Source organism: Fundulus heteroclitus, chromosome 6, assembly GCF_011125445.2.
Source record: "Fundulus heteroclitus isolate FHET01 chromosome 6, MU-UCD_Fhet_4.1, whole genome shotgun sequence".
In the NCBI taxonomy this organism is placed as follows: Eukaryota; Metazoa; Chordata; class Actinopteri; order Cyprinodontiformes; family Fundulidae; genus Fundulus; species Fundulus heteroclitus.
The window spans coordinates 24,108,919-24,128,586 of record NC_046366.1 but is presented as its reverse complement, the minus strand read 5'-3'; the positions used below and the strand labels follow the sequence as shown (position 1 = coordinate 24,128,586).

The 19,668-nt window shown below is 40.7% G+C and overlaps 1 protein-coding gene and 1 long non-coding RNA gene across 3 annotated transcripts; both read right to left on the bottom strand.

Moving 5' to 3' along the window:
* Positions 1 to 447: 447 nt before the first annotated feature.
* Positions 448 to 10,667, bottom strand: LOC110367457. 2 transcript variants are annotated; one of them, XM_036138380.1, is made up of 2 exons: positions 3,056 to 10,667; positions 448 to 868 (listed from the first exon to the last, which is right to left on the bottom strand). In XM_036138380.1, exon 1 carries the CDS (start codon positions 10,254 to 10,256, stop codon positions 3,060 to 3,062), a length of 7,197 nt encoding a protein of 2,398 aa, XP_035994273.1. In that variant the 5' UTR covers positions 10,257 to 10,667; the 3' UTR covers positions 448 to 868; positions 3,056 to 3,059. The 2 variants fall into 2 exon arrangements, with proteins under 2 accessions (XP_035994273.1, XP_035994274.1); XM_036138381.1 differs by lacking the exon at positions 448 to 868 and adding an exon at positions 1,056 to 1,473.
* Positions 10,668 to 10,801: 134 nt separating this feature from the next.
* LOC118563456 lies at positions 10,802 to 18,812 on the bottom strand. The gene is made up of 3 exons (XR_004931234.1): positions 18,747 to 18,812; positions 18,472 to 18,558; positions 10,802 to 11,143 (listed from the first exon to the last, which is right to left on the bottom strand). It is a non-coding gene; the product is annotated as an uncharacterized LOC118563456 (long non-coding RNA).
* Between the last annotated feature and the right edge of the window lie 856 nt (positions 18,813 to 19,668).

Below are 19,668 nucleotides of genomic sequence, written 5' to 3'. Positions count from 1 at the left end.
AATCAACACCCTATAAATATACCAATACCACAGAGGACTAATAGCTGAACTAAAACCTGATGAAAGCATGAAATAAAAGCCAAAATATTTGAATAGGTATAACATGTTCTAGTCCATAACATAAAATGGAAAAAAGGTATTTTTTCTATGTTAAACAACTGTTTTTCCCCCAATGATAATTTTTTTAGACTCAAACTAGACTTACTTTTTTTCAACATTATATTCACTAATAATTTCTGATTTTACTCAGACAATTAATTATCCCTGTACTGTGGACGTAATCCCATTTGGAACAACGCAGATGTAGCACTTGAAAAAAATATATAATAAAACTATTTCAACAAAGTTTTACTTTGTCTAAGCATAAAATTGTATATGTGTTTAATATATATATATATATATATATATATATATATATATATATATATATATATATAAATTTAACTCTCTAATCAATTCTTTAACTCTCTAATCTCTAATCAACTCTTAATTCAACTAGAACATTTCTGTCTAGCATTTCAGAATTAGCCATAGAAAATAACAAAAGCAAATTATGGAACTTTATTTATTATATCATTATTATGACCAAAACTATTACATTTAGTTTAATCTATCCTCCTAAGAGACATCTTTAGTTAACTTGATCAACAGAAAAAAATTGAGGTTTGAGGCCTTCTCTGAGTTACCTGCAATAATTGTGATATTGACAATATAGTTTGATATGCTCACCATAGAATGGTTCGCCCGATGGTCTAAACTATAGCATGTCAAAGAGAATGGTTAAAAGCTATACAAGTGTTTGATTAGGCAGGTGGAAGTACTGTGTAGTTTCATTTCTCTTGTAAGCTGATATCCTCCTGGGTTTTCACTATAAAGGGGAAACAGACACTTGGGTCAGTTAGGTGGTACATTTATCTCAGAGAATAGACATTAAGATACTTCAGATGACAGACTTGTTATCAATGTATCAATCCTCCAGACCACTAAGGTCTTCTGATTCAAGCCTACTCTGCATACCTAGAACCAAAAATGGAGAAAACAGTATTTAATTATTTTGCTCCACTGATCTGGAAGAACCCTTAGTTGCTCAAAGTAAAAAAAAAAACTACTTGTTTAGAGTTCCCTTTAAATGTCAATGTTGAAGTTTGTAGTCCAACTTTAACTCTTGATCTGGTGCTACTGTAAGCCTTCGGCAGGGACACTAGCTCTGTCTAAAGCTGGGACACTAAAGTTAAGCTTAGTTAAGAGCTTAAAGCACTGAAAGCTACTCTGTGGTAAAAGAGGAGAGGGGTATTTTCTTCAGTGAGGGGTGAAGGGGCTGGAAGCAGGTTCTAGGTTCGCCATGGCAGTGGTCTCGTGACTCAAAGCACCTCTGAAGCACCGTACGGGTTAACTGCCTCGATGCCCCAGGGATATATGCTGACAGCACATACCATCAGACCATGATAAAATTATTTTGTACAGCACATCTTCCTGCAATAATAAAAAGGAATATATCATTGTAGTTTTAACACAATAAGATGTATTACTGTAAACCTCACATAATCCACTAAAACACAATTATCCTGAATAAAGTGTTGTTTTGGCCACATTAACACAAGTGAAGCGATATGACTGCATATGATGACTCTAAATTAGACACAGAGCCTTTTTGTCAATTTTTCTCTGCTATTCTTGGACACATTCGATTTAAATAAATAGTGATAAGGGGGAAAACAACATTCCTGTCAGACTAATTCCATGGTCTGTCTCTCTACTCTCTTCCTCTGTCAGCTATTACCTACAGGGCAGTCACCCTGAGCCTGACAGCTTCTTTGGTTTCAAGATTAGATAGACTACATAAAGATGAAGATTAGAAACAATAAATGGATGCAAAAAAATTGCAATGTTAGTCCACCTTCTACGTCCAACTGGATCTTTCCTTTCTGTTGGAAAATTGTGAAGGGTGGACGGAACTGGAGCCTTGCAATTGTGTTTTTTTCTGCCAGAGTTAAAACCTATAAATTAAATATTATAGCAGTTGCACATGGTGCAAAGTGCAGGGGTCATTGTGCGGCAGATATATTAAGGCTTTTAAAGTCTTAAAACTAAAGTCTGTTAGCCTTTTGCTCACTTCCACTACCTGCAGTCCACACAAATTACAGAGACAGCGAGTTGGTTTGGTAGTAAAAACAAAATAATTGCCTTGCCTTACATGAAATTAGTTGTCATATCAAAATACAATTATTCGGGTTAAGACAAATAACATACGAGAGATAATACATTTAACCACTACCTGATTTATTTATATTGGTATTCTGAGAATTAAAGTATCTTCAACAGTCGTTTAAATTTACTGTTTGGGTAGAGGTATCAAGAAATACAGAAAACAACACCAATGGTATTGCCCTTCTTATCACAGATCTGTATTATCATCATCATATTTTAAGTACTTAGTGGTTCACTTATGTTACGATTTATTACCTTATCTAACACTTGGAATAGTTGGTATGCGTCAGTGATCGTTTATTAAATATGCTCTCCCTGAACAATTGTCAAGATTCACAGATAAAACTAAAGAATATACTAAGCAAAAACAATCATCAAAGGTAAAATCTTTGGTTGTGTCTTGTTAATTTAAAAAAGAAGCTTTCAGTGTTGTGTGTTTTTGGCACCTCTGGCGACTGACCAGGTAAACTTGTAGTTAATAGTAACTTAATATTAGGGTTTAATAGTCACTTCAAACTTTTACAAAAAATTGCAAAGGTTTTCCTTTCCACCGACAGTTTAAAAGCATGCATGTTAGGTAAATTATACATGTTTAATTTCTCTATGATATGATTGAGTGACTGATGATGTTTTTGTGATGGTCCTGTGATGAACTAGTGACAGGACTATGGTTTACCCTTCCTCTAGCATATTTAGCACTAGCATCCCTTTGGCCCTCAACAATTTTCAAGCAACCATTAGATGCTAAAGAAAACTTTAAGTGGTGATCAATGACAGAGCAAAAAGAAATCAAGTTTAAGTTATTCAAAACACATTTAGGAAATAAGTAAATTATATTTCATCTCACCTCTTCATGAATGGATGCTGAACGCCTGTTTCCTGTGTGGATCATTTTGATCCTTGTAGCCCTGGTTGTTGATCCATTGTGTGATGGTTGATAGGTGGTCATTTGTCATGACACCCTTGCCTTGGAGCAGGTTGTACCATTTATGTACCATCTGTGTACTGTGTTGCTGAAAGCTTTTTTCAAACATGGCAATCCGGGTTTTACTCTTCTTATTGTTTTGAACATTCTTGGTGCTACTCAGTTGACATCTGACCATTGCTCCAAATGTCATCAGTTTAAAGGTTCCAACAACATCATCTTTGCTTATCATGGAGGCCAAGCATGATCTCAAAGCTTTTGGTTCTGGAGAGGAAACGTCATCAATTACATCTTTAAGGTTGCGATCAGTTGGTAGCTTCAGTCCTTCTTGATTCTCAGCACTAGATGTTTTGCTGGTATCTGAAACATGTAAATATTTTCTCACTTGCAGCATTGCCGTGGCCAGTTTGCTGTTCTGGTTCAGTGTTTTAGCTGCCACTATGCTACTGTTTGGGGGCTGTTGATCTGTATTGACAGTTTTTTCAACTACTGGAATGGCTGTTTTTTTCAAATATCCTTTGTATTGTTCAATCTTTCCAGTTACTTTCTGCAGTAGAGTTTTGTTTTCTTTTATAATTCTTTCTGGTCTACCTGCCTCTGCCATGTACCAGTCTCCCCCTCTGATGGTTTCTGTCAACTGTTTGCGCTTCATGAAAGATTCCCATTGTCCTGGGTGTTTGAGTAGAGTGTTGGCCTCCACATGTCTGAGGTGGTTTGCCTCCGAAGCAATCTCTGTTTCACTGGCCTTTGGTTTCATGCCTCTTGCAAAAGCATGAAAAAGGGAACCCTTTTGTTTACTGTCTATGCTCACTGTCTTATTGTTGATGAACACATCATAGTGACCATTAGGGTTTTGGGTGCTCTTTGGCCTGTAGATCAAAGTCACTGTTTCACCAGCAGATTTAGTGCTTGGACTAACCTCCTGCATTTTTGTTAGTTTTCCATGTTTGTTTTCTGTTAGAATAACAACTCGACTACCAGTAGCCTCCGACAGAACTCTGATATCAAGAAGGGTACCAGCCGTCTTGTTGTCCTTGATCTTTGCAGCATGTGATCTTGAGAGTCTACCAGCATTAGCTGCAAGTTTGGCATTTGGATTAAGTGGCATGTTTGCAATGTAGTTGTTGTGCTGTCCAGCTCTAAGCTTTTCCTCAGTCCTCTCACTTTTTAAACCAGATCTGACATGTTCCTTGATGGCATTATGTGCTTTGTTTTGTGCACGAGAAACAAGGTGAGTGAAAAATTTCTGATAAAACACCTCCACCAATGCATCGGCCAATAACGTGCTGAGGGTGTCAGCCAAGTCTTGCTTGAAGTTTTTGAGCATGTCAGTTTCTGAGAAAGTTAAGTCATTTTGCTTCACTTTTTCAGAAGTTTTATTTTCATTAAATGTCTTCAGTTCTTTCTCAAGGTTTGAGAAGAACTTACCGGAGAGGGTTAAGACTTCTCCGATGGCATCTGCTGCCAGAATAGCATGGTGGGTAGTTTCAATAGCTGTCAAAATAGCATATGTTTTACCTTTTGTCCCTTCTTTAGCGCTGTCAATCACTTTGATGATTGATGAGTTAAGTTTCGTCTGCCAACTAAGGTCTTCATATAATGGCAGTACTGCAGAATTTCCTAACTGTTTGTAGATGGAAAGGAGGTCTTTCTTTCTCTTTTCGTCTTCCAGGAGATGATGCAATTGTTCTTTATATATAAGTTGTGAGAGGACCACAGTATCCACTAAAGAAGCTAAAGGTTCTTTTTCCAAATTGGTTTTCACATCATTAATAATTTCCTTTGTCACTTCATTTTTGATGCCTGCTAATATTTGTTTAAGCACTTCCTCTTCTGCTTTTCCGAGGCCGTAGAACAACGTTTCCTCCACAATAGTTTTTGTGGTATGTTTTATAGCATTCTTCATGTTGGCCCTTGTGACAGTGCTTAAACTGTTTTTGGTCTGTTTGGAGAGGAACTTTGGCAACGACTTCAGTTTCTTACCTACAGCTTTGAATGCTGTTTTGGCAGCTTTGAAACCCTTGGAAATTAGTTTTCCAACTCCGAATGATATGATAGAAACACCAATAGAAATGGCTTTTCCAATAGCCCATTCTTTCCAGCTGAACTCTCCTGTCACCATTGCTGTGATACCTTCGATACAGTCTGATATGCCTTCAGTAATGAGTCCCATTCCGATTTGAGCCAATGTACCAACTGTGAATACAGTAAGCAATGCTCCTGCAACAATCTGCAAAACTCCAAGCAAGAAAACCAGCAATCCTTCCCATGGGAAACGAGGCTTCTCCTCAACCGCAAATACATATTTTAGACCACGACTGTAGAGGTTATCGGCTTCTGCTTGGAGATCTTGATCAGCATCTGACACCAAGGAGAAAACAGGGGATTTTTTGGCAATTGCATCCCTCCCTTTTCCTTTGATTTCATCCAGCTTTTGTATGGCTTCAGTGATGTTTTTATCAATGAATCTGTACATGCTGCATTTGGTTGTTAACTGTTTTTCAAGGCTGGATGGGTCACTTTTGCCTGAGTCCACAGTGACCATTTTTATGAATTGCAAACAGGTCATACATTCCTCGCTCAGATACTTTAGTGACTTCTGTGCCCTTTGGAGATCTTCTTTGGCTTTATTGAGATAATCTTCTCCAGATAGTTTAATAGTGCAGTATGCATGACTGTAAAAAGCAATGGCTGCCCAACTTTCATCTTGATTCATGGCTTTTTCAAATAGCCTGGAACCATGTTCCCATTTTTTATCATCCAGAAACATATTTCCAAAATTGATGTAGTGATAAATGCTTGAACATGGTGAGGTTTGAGATGAAGTTTGTTGTCTTGCTGCAGACAAATCCTTTGTGAGACTTTGCTGTAGTTCATTTTTCTTCTGCTGCTCGATGTCCTCTGATTTAATTTGCAGCCAGATCCCCCAGAACTCATTCATGATGGCAACAATAACTTTTCTGTCATCTCCATCTGTTTTCTTGTAAATATCATGAAGGGTCTCACAGTACGCTGAAAACAGGTCTTCCCTCAGATTCATCTCAGAAATATCCTTCATCATGTAATTTATCTTTTCTGCTGCAAGTCTGTCCCTTATGCTCTTGGCTTCCTCTACAGATATTGTTGACCTGAAATCATGCTGCATGTGCTCAGCGCACATGATGATCTGAGCAGATCCAGGTTTTCCTTTGCGTGCTGTTCGACCAAAGGCCTGCAGTTCTACTCTGGTGTTTTCAGAGAGGAAGGAGAGAATAACAAATAATCCTCCATTTTTGTTCACCTGTTTGGACACTTTGATGTCAGTGCCACGCCCAGCAAGGTTTGTGGCAACAATAACATCACCAGGATCTAGCACCTTTTCTATTTTGCTCAAACTTTCTTTGTCACTGCGGCAGTAGAGAATGATCTTTCCGGGGATGCTGTTTTTTAGTTCTTCATGGATCTCTTTGGCTTTGTTGATAGTTTCACAGATCACCAAGGCAGCTCTTCCCTCTCTGTATAAATTTGGTGAAATCTCAGCCATTACAACTTGTTTAATTTCAGATTTCCACTCTTTAGAAGTTGTTTTCAGTGTTCCTTGGACCTCATATAGTTTCTTCCTGTTGAATGTTGGCATTCTACAGGCAGACAGACTGGGATATAGATCCTGCAGAAACAGAATGTCCTTTTCACTGCCAAGCGTTCCTGTGGTCCCATATATCTTCCCTTGGTATTTTTGGAAAAAGGAGACATTAGAAACATAGTTTGTCACTGCTGAAATTGTGCTGAGTTTGATTTGATGTTTGATTTCTACAAACTGCTGCAGACCATCACCCCATTTCTTATTCAGTTCAATGATACCAGTGGACCTGAAGTCTACAGGACAGACATTGTTATTTTCCAATACATAATCCCGTCCCTCCCTCAGCTGTATTGCTAGAAAGGCGTTCTCCACCCACAAGGACATTTTAGTCTCAATGAGATTCCTCAAGAATCCAGGAATGCAGATCTTGTCATTACTATCTGTACATGGGGTGTACTGGATCTTCTCTGAGATCAACTCTGCAATGGGCTTGATGAGAATTTCTTCAGAGTTGTAGAGAGGACAACACAAGCCTCCATCCAAGACGAGAAACTTTAGATCTGGAATTTGATTTGTGTTGTACGGACTGACTTTTCTTAGATTAAGCAGACCTTCATCATTTAATGTGTAAACTGTGAATCCGTAGGGAACATAGTCCTCCATTTCTTTAAAGAAATTTATCATAGCATCCTGATTCACAGTTTTCAGCTTTTCAATTATATCTTTCTTTTCACCTTTATGGATATCCTCTGTGAAACCCTGTGGCACAGTATTGGTTTCTTCTGCAATACGTAAAATGTCCATCGGATCATCAATTTCAGTTTCTTCTGTGTTTATTGAGTCAAAGATGGCCTTAAAGAATGAAGCAGGTGGACACTGCACAAATGTCTGATCTCCTGATGACAGGAAGCCATACTGTTGGACATGGCTCCAGATCATGGCCAGAATAGTGTTGAGGTGCTCCATGGAGGTCATGGGGCTGGACAGGTAGGTCAGCTGCACTCCCTGATCCAGCAGCAGAGAATCCACTTCATCAATGATGATGCACTGATAGCTGCGATCAGGTCTCACATCTTTCATCTCAAATATCTGACGAAGGTGATCAGCAGCGAAGGCCTCAATAGTTCCATAGATGATGTCCTTCTGGTAGCACTCTTTTCGACTTTTGTCGTCAGTTTTATTTGTATTTGTGTCAACTGTAATGCCAAAGTATGAGTAGAAGTTTTCCCATTCTTCTGCATCTCTTTGACATAAAACCGATGAGCTGGACACCACATCGACTTTTTCACCCCTAAACACACGGAGTGCTGCAAACATCGCTATGACACAAGACTTTCCCTCACCAGTTCCCATTTCCAGAAGTTTTCCAGTGTCAGACAAGGCCAAGAGGCACCAGCTTATCAGTTGATTGATTCTCGGCCACCACTTCTCTTCAGCTATTTTCAGGTTTACAGCGTTGCACAAGACTGCCAAGACCTCCTGAAGATCAGTTGTATCCATGCTTTGACTGAGATCCTTAGCCTTTTTTATGTTGTTGTGTTTTTTTATTTCACCAGTCTTTATCAGGTCTGTCACATGAGAAACTATTTTGTATGATTTACTCAATGTTTCTTCACCAATGTCTTTCATCTCCCTTATTTCATCAAAAAGGTTGTCAATGGTTTTGATTTCCTCATCTTCAAGACTTTTTTCTAAATGCTGAATCAGATTCTCTGTCTTACATGTCTCCAGGAGACTAATGACAGATTGCATTTTCTTATCTGTCCATTTTGAAGACACTCGGTATGTTTCCATTAAATGTAAAATCTTCATGATGGAAATGCAGCCCTCATTATGATGGTGATTTATTAATGTCCCAAGGAGGTTTAGGAGCTCCAGTGGTGGCCAAAGGTTTTTTTCTCCAAGATTTGAAATCATCTGGAAAACTTCAGTGGTTTGTTTATTTGAGGCTGTCATTTGCTTTGATGATGCTAAGATACTTTCCAAACACCATTTTTCAGCAGTAGAAGTGATGGGTTTTCCAGCTTTATTTTCACTAGTAATCACTTTCAGGAGATTCTCAAGAAAAGTCAGGCTGAACATTTCTTTAGGAAGAAGATCCTTTCCACTAATCTTTTTGGTTATGTTGGTGATATTTGCTTCAGTGCTTGTAGAGTTGGTACGTAAAACTTGAAAAACAGCCATGATGAACCTCCCTCTCTGTTCCATGTCTTCTGTCTGGAATTTCCATACAGTTTTTTGCAGGACATCTGCAGCAGAATGAAGGGAATCGCTATCCTTGAGCCTTGACAGATCAAAAGTATCTAACGCGGTAAGACATTTCTCCTCAAGGATAAATCCTCGTACGAGATTAGGAATCTGTGTTTCAATGATCTCTTTCCAGTACAGAAAGTAGTCAGTCACAAAGTCTTCAAGTTTACCATAGATGATATCTGCTCCATAGACACTCATGAAAGATGAATCAGTTTGTTTGTTGATGTTTGCTCTAACAGATATCCCTAGGCTGTTGTAGAAGTCAGACCATTCCTTGGTTTGGTCTTCTGTGTCACTGTCAGAGTTCAGCATAATGTCTATTTTGTGCCCCATATAGAACTGTGTTGCAGCGAACATGGCAATGACACACGGGTCTTCTTCAGAAGAAACCAGTTGTGGTACTTCAGTCTTCCCAGTTAGGACCAGCACACACCACTGCACCATGTGCTTCACTGTGGGCCACCAGCCTTTTGTGTCAAAAACGGCTTTGCAGAGCTGAGACAGAAGGTTCTGCAAAGTATTTTCATCAAAAGTTTCATATTTTAAAGGTGCTTCAGGAGCATTTTCTGAAAACTGGAAAACACCAGTGATTGTGGTTTTTATTTCGTTAATTCTGGAATCATCCAACTTTTGTGACATTTTTATGTCTGCCAGAGCTGCATCTAGATGGCTTTCATCTTTCTTTTTGAGTATCTTGTGGAAATCTTGATAGAAACTTTCTGAATCAGCACTGTCAAGAGCCTGAACGAGAGAGTGGCCAGAATCATCCGTCCAGCTTGGTGATACATCGTAAACTTCTACCAGTTTTAGGACTTTAGCGATTGAAACATCCTGAGTGCATTTTAATGCCATTGCTTTGAGCAGATTCAGTGCCTCCATGGGTGTCCATTGGTCTATTTCCACAAGTCCAAGGATCATCTCAGTGGATGCGTAGTAAGTTTCTTTGCCATTCAGATTGACAAGAGAGGATATTAAAAGTCTCAAACATTGGATTTCCATTTTTAAAATAAATACAGAAGTTTTGCCAACTGTACCATGCATTGATGAAATGAGGATGCTCAGGAACCCAGTAGGAAAAAGTTGCTCTATTGTGAGCTCTTCCTTTGTCCATGATTTTGCTATAACAACTGCGTCAGCGTCAGACTTTTCATTTTCACTGATGTAGTGCATCAGAGTAAGATAGACAGCTTGAGTCAACTCAAGACTCTCAGAAATATTACATGCTGATTGGCTGATGGTCTCAACCAAGGATTGCACATGATTGCAGATATTTTCTCTTGACACTTCTTCTGGTATCTCCACAGACATTACACACAGCTCTGTGATGTAAACCTGAGCATGTAACAGAGTACTGGCAGATGGGGGATCATATAGCCATTCATCAAACAGAAGTTTGTCCAGAGCTGAGAGGATTTTCCCCAGCACATCAGCTTTTGGAGCAGTCAGACTGAGATCTGAAGCTTCAATATTACATTTTGAAGACAGGATTTCTAGAAGTTCATCTTTCCCACTGTATGATTTGTAATCAGTTTCAAAGTCGTCCAAATGCCCAATCAGAACATTATGTTTTGACTGATACTCTTGTCTACTCCTCTGTTGTTTCTCATACTGCTCTTTAGCTCTTTCCCTTGATTCCTGTATTCTTTGACTCAACTCCTCTTTCTTTCTCTCCTCTTCTCTCCTTTGTTGTTCTTCTTGTTTTCTCCTCTCCTCCTCTCTCTTTTTTCTCTCTTCCTCTGTTCTTTGTTGCTCCTCCTCTCTCCTTCTCTCCTCCTCTCTTCTCTTTCGCTCCTCTTCTTTTCGTCTTTCTTCCTCTTTCCTTTTTCTTTCCTCCTCTCTCCTACGCTCCTCTTCTCTTCTCTCTTCCTCTCTCCTTCTTTCTTCCTCTCTCCGTCTTTTCTCTTCCTCTTCTCTTCTACGTTCTGCATCTCTGATTGGCTTATAAAAGCAATCTGGGCACTGATATAGGTCATTATAACCAATTTCTCTGTAGTATTCCCCTCCATTGAACACATGCACATGGTGACCATGTATGACATCTTGTCTTAAATTATCAAAGGACCGACATGGAGGCAAGACTCTATTACACTTATGGCACCTCAGTCTGTCCCCCATGTTTGCTTCTGATGGTACGTTTCCCATTTTTAAATATGTTTCCAACTTATGCGCACTCAGAACGTGTAGCCGGTGTCTACCTGAAAAACAGTAAGAAAAACATTTGGTATATTAAGAAATTACATCTATTTACTCATTTTTTTAAAAAACAATTACAGTTTTTTTTCAATTGTTAACACACAAAAACTGGTTCTGGAGGTACAATGACCACAACGTGCACCAAGCCCTTGAACCTGTTCTGCTGAACCTGTTATGATCTTGGCACTAGTTCTGGTCTGATTCTCTATCTGACACACATGTGCAGCTCCGCCCCGTTTTCATCAGTCATCACCAGATCCACCTGCACCACTGACTATTAAATCAGCTCTCAGACCAGTCACTAGTGCCAGATTATTTCGAGCCATTGGTGAGTTAAATCCAGCGTCCTGAATCCCATCTGCCTGCTTGCCTGTTTCCTGACCTGTTTCCTTCTTCTGACCCTCTGAGCCTGCCAAGCCCGTCAGACCTGATTATTGTGCTGTCTGGATTTCTAACCTGTTTCTGTCCCCTGACTCTGCCCACAAATTCTGCTTTGGGCTGTCTCTGGATTTCTGATCACCTGGCTCTGACTCTGGACCTGCTATCGGATTTCGGACTCTGGTTATTCCACCTGATCATCCTGCCTGACTCTGCTATCACGGTTCTGACACTGAGCCTGTTTTTCGACCACCAAGCACCTGCCAGTCCCAGTAGTAAGATCATTCAAGCTGTCCTGATCGGACTTTGATTCAGTTTTAACCTGCAGCAGTTTTCACATCAATAAACTGTTTTCTTAAGAACATCTGATCTTGCCTGGTTGAATTTTGGATCCTTGGTTTCAAGTCATTACAAAACCAGAAACACAATAGCTGCTCTCCTCTCTAGATGTAATTCTAAAACATACTTTTGTCACAACAATACTCATGCATTTAGCACAACTTTCATGAGAAAAATGTCCTGCTTTCACAAGGAATCCACTGTCATTCAAAGCTCTAAAAGTAAATGCTCTACTTTGCACACGACTCATCACATGGAGAAACACCTGTCATACAGTTTTACATTTAGCAATCAAAGCTTGAGCATAAAAGGGCCATAGGTTAGACCTTCTGTTTTAGTGCAACGGAGTCCAACAGTGGAAACATATGTAGCGCCAGACGAGTGACAATAAGTGGAGGAGGACGACTGGCTGGATTTGGCATGCAAGGTGACATTTCCCCTGCTGCTCGGCCAGGGAAAACATTGCTGGTGATGTGGATGAAGCGCTTGAGCCAGACCCGAATAGACGGGAAAAATAAAATATACTATACAGTACATAAAATATAGTATTTTGTGCGTTCTGAGTTTACAAGTATAAAATAATGATATGGGTCATATGTGATTACCATTTTTCAGGTACAAAGCACCTAAAACATTCCTTAAACAACACACAGGGAAGAAAGACACCAGACGTTAATTTTGCTCTCGTGAGGAGAAACGACAGAGATCTGCTCCTTTACAAATCTTTCATCGCTCTGAAGCAAACCCCGTCATCACCTCTCTTTTAATTTCAAATTGGGGAGGTCCTTAATTACAAAACACAGTTGCAGCACTAAGGAAGTAAGGGGAACAATGACATCCAAATCTTGGATTTTTTTTAGGAGTTGTATACTATGATTTATGTTGTAGATGTCCTGCTAAGGAAGAACTGAGAGACATCTACATCTTTTACAATTAAAATTGTATTGCAATTTCCTCACATCTCTATCTCTAAGGGAGAGCCCAGACACACTACGGAGAAAACTCATTTCGGCTGCTTGTATCCGGGATCTCGTTCTTTCGGTCACAACCCAAAGTTTGTGACCATAGATGAGGGTAGGAACGTAGATCAACCGGTAAATCGAGAGCTTCGCCTTTTGGCTCAGCTCTCTCTTCACCACAACGGATCGGTACAGCGCCCGCTTCACAGCAGACGCCGTACTAATCCGCCTATCGATCTCCCACTCCATCTTCCCCTCATTCGTGAACAAGACCCCAAGATACTTGAACTCCTCCACTAGGGGCAGCACATCCTCCCCAACCCGGAGAAGGCACTCTACCCTTTTCCGGTTCAAGACCATGGTCTCGGATTTGGAGGCACTGATTTTCATCCCGGCCGCTTCGCACTCGGCTGCAAACCGCTCCAGTGAGAGCTGTAGATCACGCCCTGATGAAGCCAATAGGACCACATCATCCACGAATAGCAGAGATGCAATCCTAAGGCCACCAAAACGGATCCCCTAAACACCTTGGCTGCGCCTAGAAATTCTGTCCATAAAAGTTATGAACAGAATCGGTGACAAAGGGCAACCTTGGTGGAGTCCAACTCTTACCGGAAACGAGTCTGACTTACTGCCGGCGATGTGGACCAGACTCTGACACCGGTCATACAGAGACCTGACAGCCCTTATTAAAGGGCCCGGTACTCCATACTCCTGGAGTACCCCCCACAGGATCCCTCGGGGGACACGGTCGAATGCCTTCTCCAGATCCACAAAGCACATGTAGACTGGTTGGGCAAACTCCCATGCCCCCTCCAGGATCCTGCTGAGGGTGTAGAGCTGGTCCAGTGTTCCACGGCCAGCACGAAAACCACACTGCTCTTCTTAAATCCAAGATTCGACTATCCGACGAACCCTCCTTTCCAGAACCCCTGAATAGACCTTACCAAGGAGGCTTAAGAGTGTGATTCCTCGATAGTTGGAACACACCCTCCGGTCCTCCTTTTTAAATAGGGGGACCACCACCCCAGCCTGCCAATCCAGGGGAACTGCCCCCGATGTTTTAATTTTTTTCTGTAATGTATTGGGTTTGCCTATTCTTTTCATTTTACTTAGTATTTTAGTTGAAGAATAGCTTAAAGCAGCATCATTTAAGTTTTGACCCAAGTATTAGCTTAAGTTTGGATATATTAAATGATTTTCAGGTCTATATACAGAACCCTTCTCAAGCACTGACTGATGGAGCCAATGGATGCAACTGTGGTAAATAGAGGATAACTAATTTTACACGTCGTGCAATTGTAATGGCATGTAAAGGAAAGAAAATAAATACTATTTAACTTCTAAACTTGTACTATGCATATTTTAAAAGCCCCTGTAAATACTAAATTATATACCCCCCTCCCCCCACTAAACCCCCTGCACTTTGTGTTATGAATGTGTGTTTATTAACATTCCTGATGATTTGAAGTGATTTTTCTTCACGTTCAGAAGGAAAAACAAAACAAAACACAAAGCAGCCTCCATTGAAATTGCCTTAACAAAAGGGTTAGGGGAACTACTGAAAAATATTGTCTACACTCCCTGAACAGATATTATTAAAATATCATGCATTCATTTGCTAGAAATGTCTTCAAAATGTAAAGAATTGCAGATCCTTTATTTAAATGTTGCATTTCCCTATGTAAATATGGGGCATAAACACAGAGTAAATGGAACGCAACCCTACTTTGGCTGCCGGCCTACACGTGGTAGAACACATGACACTGAAATCTTCAGCAAAACCATTAAATAAAACATTGTCTACCTTCCTTGAATGATTATTATAAAAATACTATGCATACTTTCGTTAGAGATGTCTTAAAATGCATATGACTGCAGATGTTGTCCTTAAATGTTTGTTTTTTTATGTACCGGAATCTCAGCGCTAGTTGGTGATATGGAACCCTGCACCCATAGCAACCACCATAGCAACCACTATAGCAATGGTAGAAAACGTAACTGTGTCACGTCTTTCTGAGAATGCACAAAAATCTTCGCTGAAAGATTGTCTACCTTCCCTAAAAGATTATTATTAAAATATTATGCGTAACAACTTCTCACTAGAAACGTCATAATAATGCATATAACTGCAGTTATTATCTTTAAATGTTGTGTGTTATTGACAATACTATGTTTCCCCCTGTGTACTAACGTGGCTATTAGGCCCATTCAGGTTTTACTCCCTCTCTGGGCTGCCACCTTACCGTGGTGGAGGGGTTTGAGTGTCCCAATGATCCTAGGAGCTATGCTGCCAGGGGCTCGGCCCTAGTAGGGTCACCCAAGGCAGACAAGTCCTAGGTGAGGGACCAGACAAAGAGCAGCCCAAAAAGCACCTTATGATGATTCACATAAATGGATTTCGTTTTCCCTCGCCCGGACGCAGGTCACCGGGGCCCCACTCTGGAGCCAGGCCTGGAGGTGGGGCACGTTGGCAGGCGTCTGGTGGCCGGGCTCAGCCCAAAGAGGTGACATGGGTCCCCCTTCCGATGGGCTCACCACCTATCGGAGGGGCCAAAGGGGTCGGGTGTGTTGTGCAATGGGTGGCAGTAGAGGGCGGGGACCTTGGCATTCCGATCCTCGGCTGCAGAAGCTGGCTCTAAGTTGAATGAGGGGAAGATGGAGCGGGAGATCGACAGGCGGATTGGTGCGACGTCTGCTGTGAAGCGGGCGCTGTACCGATCCGTTATGGTGAAGAGAGAGCTGAGCCTAAAGGTGAAGCTCTCGATTTACCGGTCGATCTACGTTCCTACCCTCATCTATGGTCACGAGCTTTGGGTCGTGACCGAAAGAACGAGATCCCGGATACAAGCGGCTGAAATGAGTTTTCTCAGTAGTGTGTCTGGGCTCTCCCTTAGAGATAGGGTGAGGAGCTCAGTCATCCAGGGAGGACTCAGAGTAGAGCCGCTGCTCCTCCACTTCGAGAGGAGCCAGTTGAGGTGGCTCTGGCATCTGGTTAGGACGCTTGGTGAGGTGTTCCGGGCATGTCCCACCGCGAGGAGGCCCAGGGGAAGACTCAGGACCGCTGGAGGGACTATGTCTCTCGGCTGGCCTGGGAAGGCCTTGGGATTCCTTTGGAGGAGCTGGCCCAAGTGGCCGGGGAGAGGGACGTCTGGGCCTCCCTACTGAAACCAATTGTTCCATGACACAATTGTTGCATGACACAGGTAAATTATGCAATTCAAACTGGCATATCCCTTACTTCATTTAATTTTATTTTGCTTAAAGACATTTTATTTTTTAAATGTGAGGGAGAATCATGAGGATGTTAGCAGCCTGTAAAATTTGGTTGAGTAAAGGTCTGGATATTGATTCTATTATTCAGTTTAACACAACATTTGTGGATTGAGGTGTGGACTTTGCCAGGCCGTTCTAAAGGTTTGCTGGACTGTAGTATGTTTGAACACATCAAAACTGTCAAACCCCCTGCTTTTTTGGGGGAAGGGGAGGATTTGCTAATGATCCGGTAATCAATGCATTCAATACAGAAGCATTGATTACAGTACATAAATAGTTTTTTATGTTCTGTCAGTGGGACGTAGCGTCCCCTGTGGTTATCATTTTAAAAATGCTAATAATATTTTTCTGGGCAATATGAGTGGCTAATGACACTGAGGTTGGATTCAAAGTCATACATTGCAATCTGGTGCTAAGTTAAATACCTATTTCAGTGGGTTTTCTGAGGAGCCTGGTTTTCATTTGACCATCTCCAGTTAAAGGCATACTATGCAACATTTTTCAGTTAATTAATGTGTTCCATACCGTTTTGGATGATTAAATGAGTCATTTCAGGATGAACAAAAGTTTTCTCTGCCGCCCTGGTGGTCTGTAGGGGAAATACCATACTTGCAATTGCAGGAGCCCTCGGCCCGCACCCACAGGCTCAGAAGTCTGTGCATTGCGAGAGTTGATCTCGCTTTACGGCGAGAACTGCTACACGCCCCCAGTGAAAGGCATGCTCGTTGCTAGCGCAGTGGCAATATTTGTGCAGTTATCATGGCGGAACCAGCGAGAAAACAGCGAAAGCCCATGTCGGAGCAGGCAAGAAAGAGGAAAAGGGCTCTGGACAGAGAGAGGAGTCGTACACGGGTGAACATCGGGAAAGCTTTTTCCGAATTGCGAGAGCTAAAAGAAAAAGAAGGCTGCAAGGCTGACGCGTACCTCGCGTTTCTGCTGATGCGATTGTAAGTAACATTGGAATGGTTTCTCTCTCTCTGTGTGCATGTTCATACTTTCACTGTGTTAGTCATTGTTTGTACTGCCGTTTTTTCGACTTTTCGTTGCGTTCGCCTGTCTGCTAAGCTCAAAACAACTGCGCCTGGCTTGACGGAGAAACCAAGAGAACAGCTGAGCATCTTTACGACAGTGCACTTTTACTTTTGCCCTCTGGGGGGAGCCTCGCTGGAAAATCAACCCCGGTTGCATAGTATACCTTTAAAAATCATACTTATTTACACTGGCTAGACTAGTTTGATTATTGTACTATCAATATTAATTATTTGAAACACATTGTCAGATTTGTGCTACCTTTATTTAATTTGGTAAGAGAAAGAATTCAGCAAAACTTGAAGTATTAGAAGCAAACTGTATTAGCAGACCAACTCGTTTCAGCCTGTGGCCTTCTTCAGGGTCATTGGCCATAAGGCCACAAGCTGAAATGTGTTGGTCTGCTAATAAAGTTTGCTCCTAATACTTCAAGTGTTGCTGAATTTTTCTTCTTACCAGTTTGTTGACCCTCTTCATACACCTTGGAAGTTGGTGAATGCCAGAAACATTTGGACCTTTGTTCAATTTGCAAAGCCCAAAAAAGGGCATTTTTAATATGTTGCAGTGTGAAAAGTTTAAAAAACTAAATAAAAAGACCGGTCAAATCTGCACTACATCATTCAAATGCAAAGCATATCAATGTTCTAAAAATTTCACTCGTCATAAACAAAATTATTTTTTAGCTGAATTAAACTTTTTAGAAGTTATGGTAGTAGAAGGAGGTTGTGTTTGGTTATACATATGCAAGTGACAGAAGGAAGGGGTCGTCCATGGCATAATTTTTTTTGAAGAACCAACTCTGCTGGTATTGTATCAACTAAATCTAATTGTGAAACTGCGATACAAAAACCATAGTTTCGTCAAAGAAAGGCTTGCACTTAGCTGAATGATTTTCTTTGAATAAAAACAAACAAAAACACAAAGAAACATTTAAACTTGAAAACATTGCTGTGAGGGGTGGATTAAGGGGGTGTTAAAGATGCCTTCCTTACAGCGAGACAAACTTATATACTTAATGTGACAAAATGAGTAATAATTACTAAATCATGATATTACTTTTTAGTAATAAAACCGAGGTTCAAGTAAATATAAAGAGGGCAATTGTAGGCAGTAGTTGTTTTTCACTTATATGATTTGTGGTTTGTTCCTTTGTTTTGCAGCTTGTAAAAGTCCTGATACTGTTCTACTCCTAAAATAATCTTATTTCTATATGGCTGAGAATAGAAAACATATGCTCTTTATATAGTGGACAAATAACATAGAACTGTGGAATGACTTACATTTTTTTTGGAAAACCATTTACACAACACGGGTAAGGGGGAGAAATTGTAAAATAGAGACGAACTTACCAGCAGATAAGATGGCTCAGAGCCCGGGGACATTCAGTTATGAAAGTGCAGTTTGACTACAGCGATGAGTGAAGCCTCTTCGCAGCACTGAAATAATAGAACAGCTAAATCAGCACAGGCATATATCTTGATGGCCGTTTCTACCTAACATTTCTAGCAAATTAAGATTGCCGCACAGCTTTGTTTATCTATCAATGAAAGCAATGTCTTCACATGCTGATTAAAACTTGTATTTATATATTAAATTAAAGAGCAGTTTAATAATTTTACATTACCTTCAACTGAAGTCTTTGAACCCAAACTTAAACCCAAACACTCAACTATATTTAAGGTAAACCCGGTCTGACCACGCCTCTCGGGGTGTGTGTGGGGGGGGGGATACATAACATCTTAAGTGGCAGTTTCTCAAACACCCTGCAAATACTGAAATATCTGTAATTTAGCATTACTATTTTTGCTCGGTTATTCTCCACTTTTACTAATTAATTAAATATAATTCCTCAGCCCAGTTGGTCCAAAAAAAAAAAAAAAGTCCACATAACAAAGATAATACACAATTTAACTGATTTGATAGAAAAGTACATTTTGCTGTGTCACTACAATATGTGTAGGAGAGACAATTATTAAACCATATTTTAGTAGTACATGTACACAAAGTCTGCCTGTGTCATGTTATCAAATTGAGTTAAAAACATAATTATAATACAGAATATGGTACAATATGAATATGGTACCTGTGACAGACTGGCGACCTGTCCAGGGTGTACCCCACCTCTCGCCCATTGACAGCTGGAGATAGGCACCAGCACCCCTCGCGACCCCAACAGGGATAAGCGTGATGGAAAATGGATGGATGGATGGATGAATATGGTATAATTATGGTATAATTATGGTAAAACCCTGAGGCAGTTGACAGGCAATGGCTGGCCAGAAGGACTGAGCCGTCTTTGGATGTGCAAGCAAACACTCGGGAATGGGAGGAATTTGAAGAGGCTATGAACAGGAACATTTGGTTAGCATCCAGGAAGCAACAAAACCATTCAGTGGATCGGTGGAACTGAGAACATTGTCAGCTGGTGAAAGGAACCCGTTGAGGATATCCTCCATCACTACAGTCTTCGTGGAGTACTCAGGAAAAGGCAATTTAGAAGTCACAGAGGTTGGAAGAATTTGTGATGTGTGAGTCCTGAACATGTT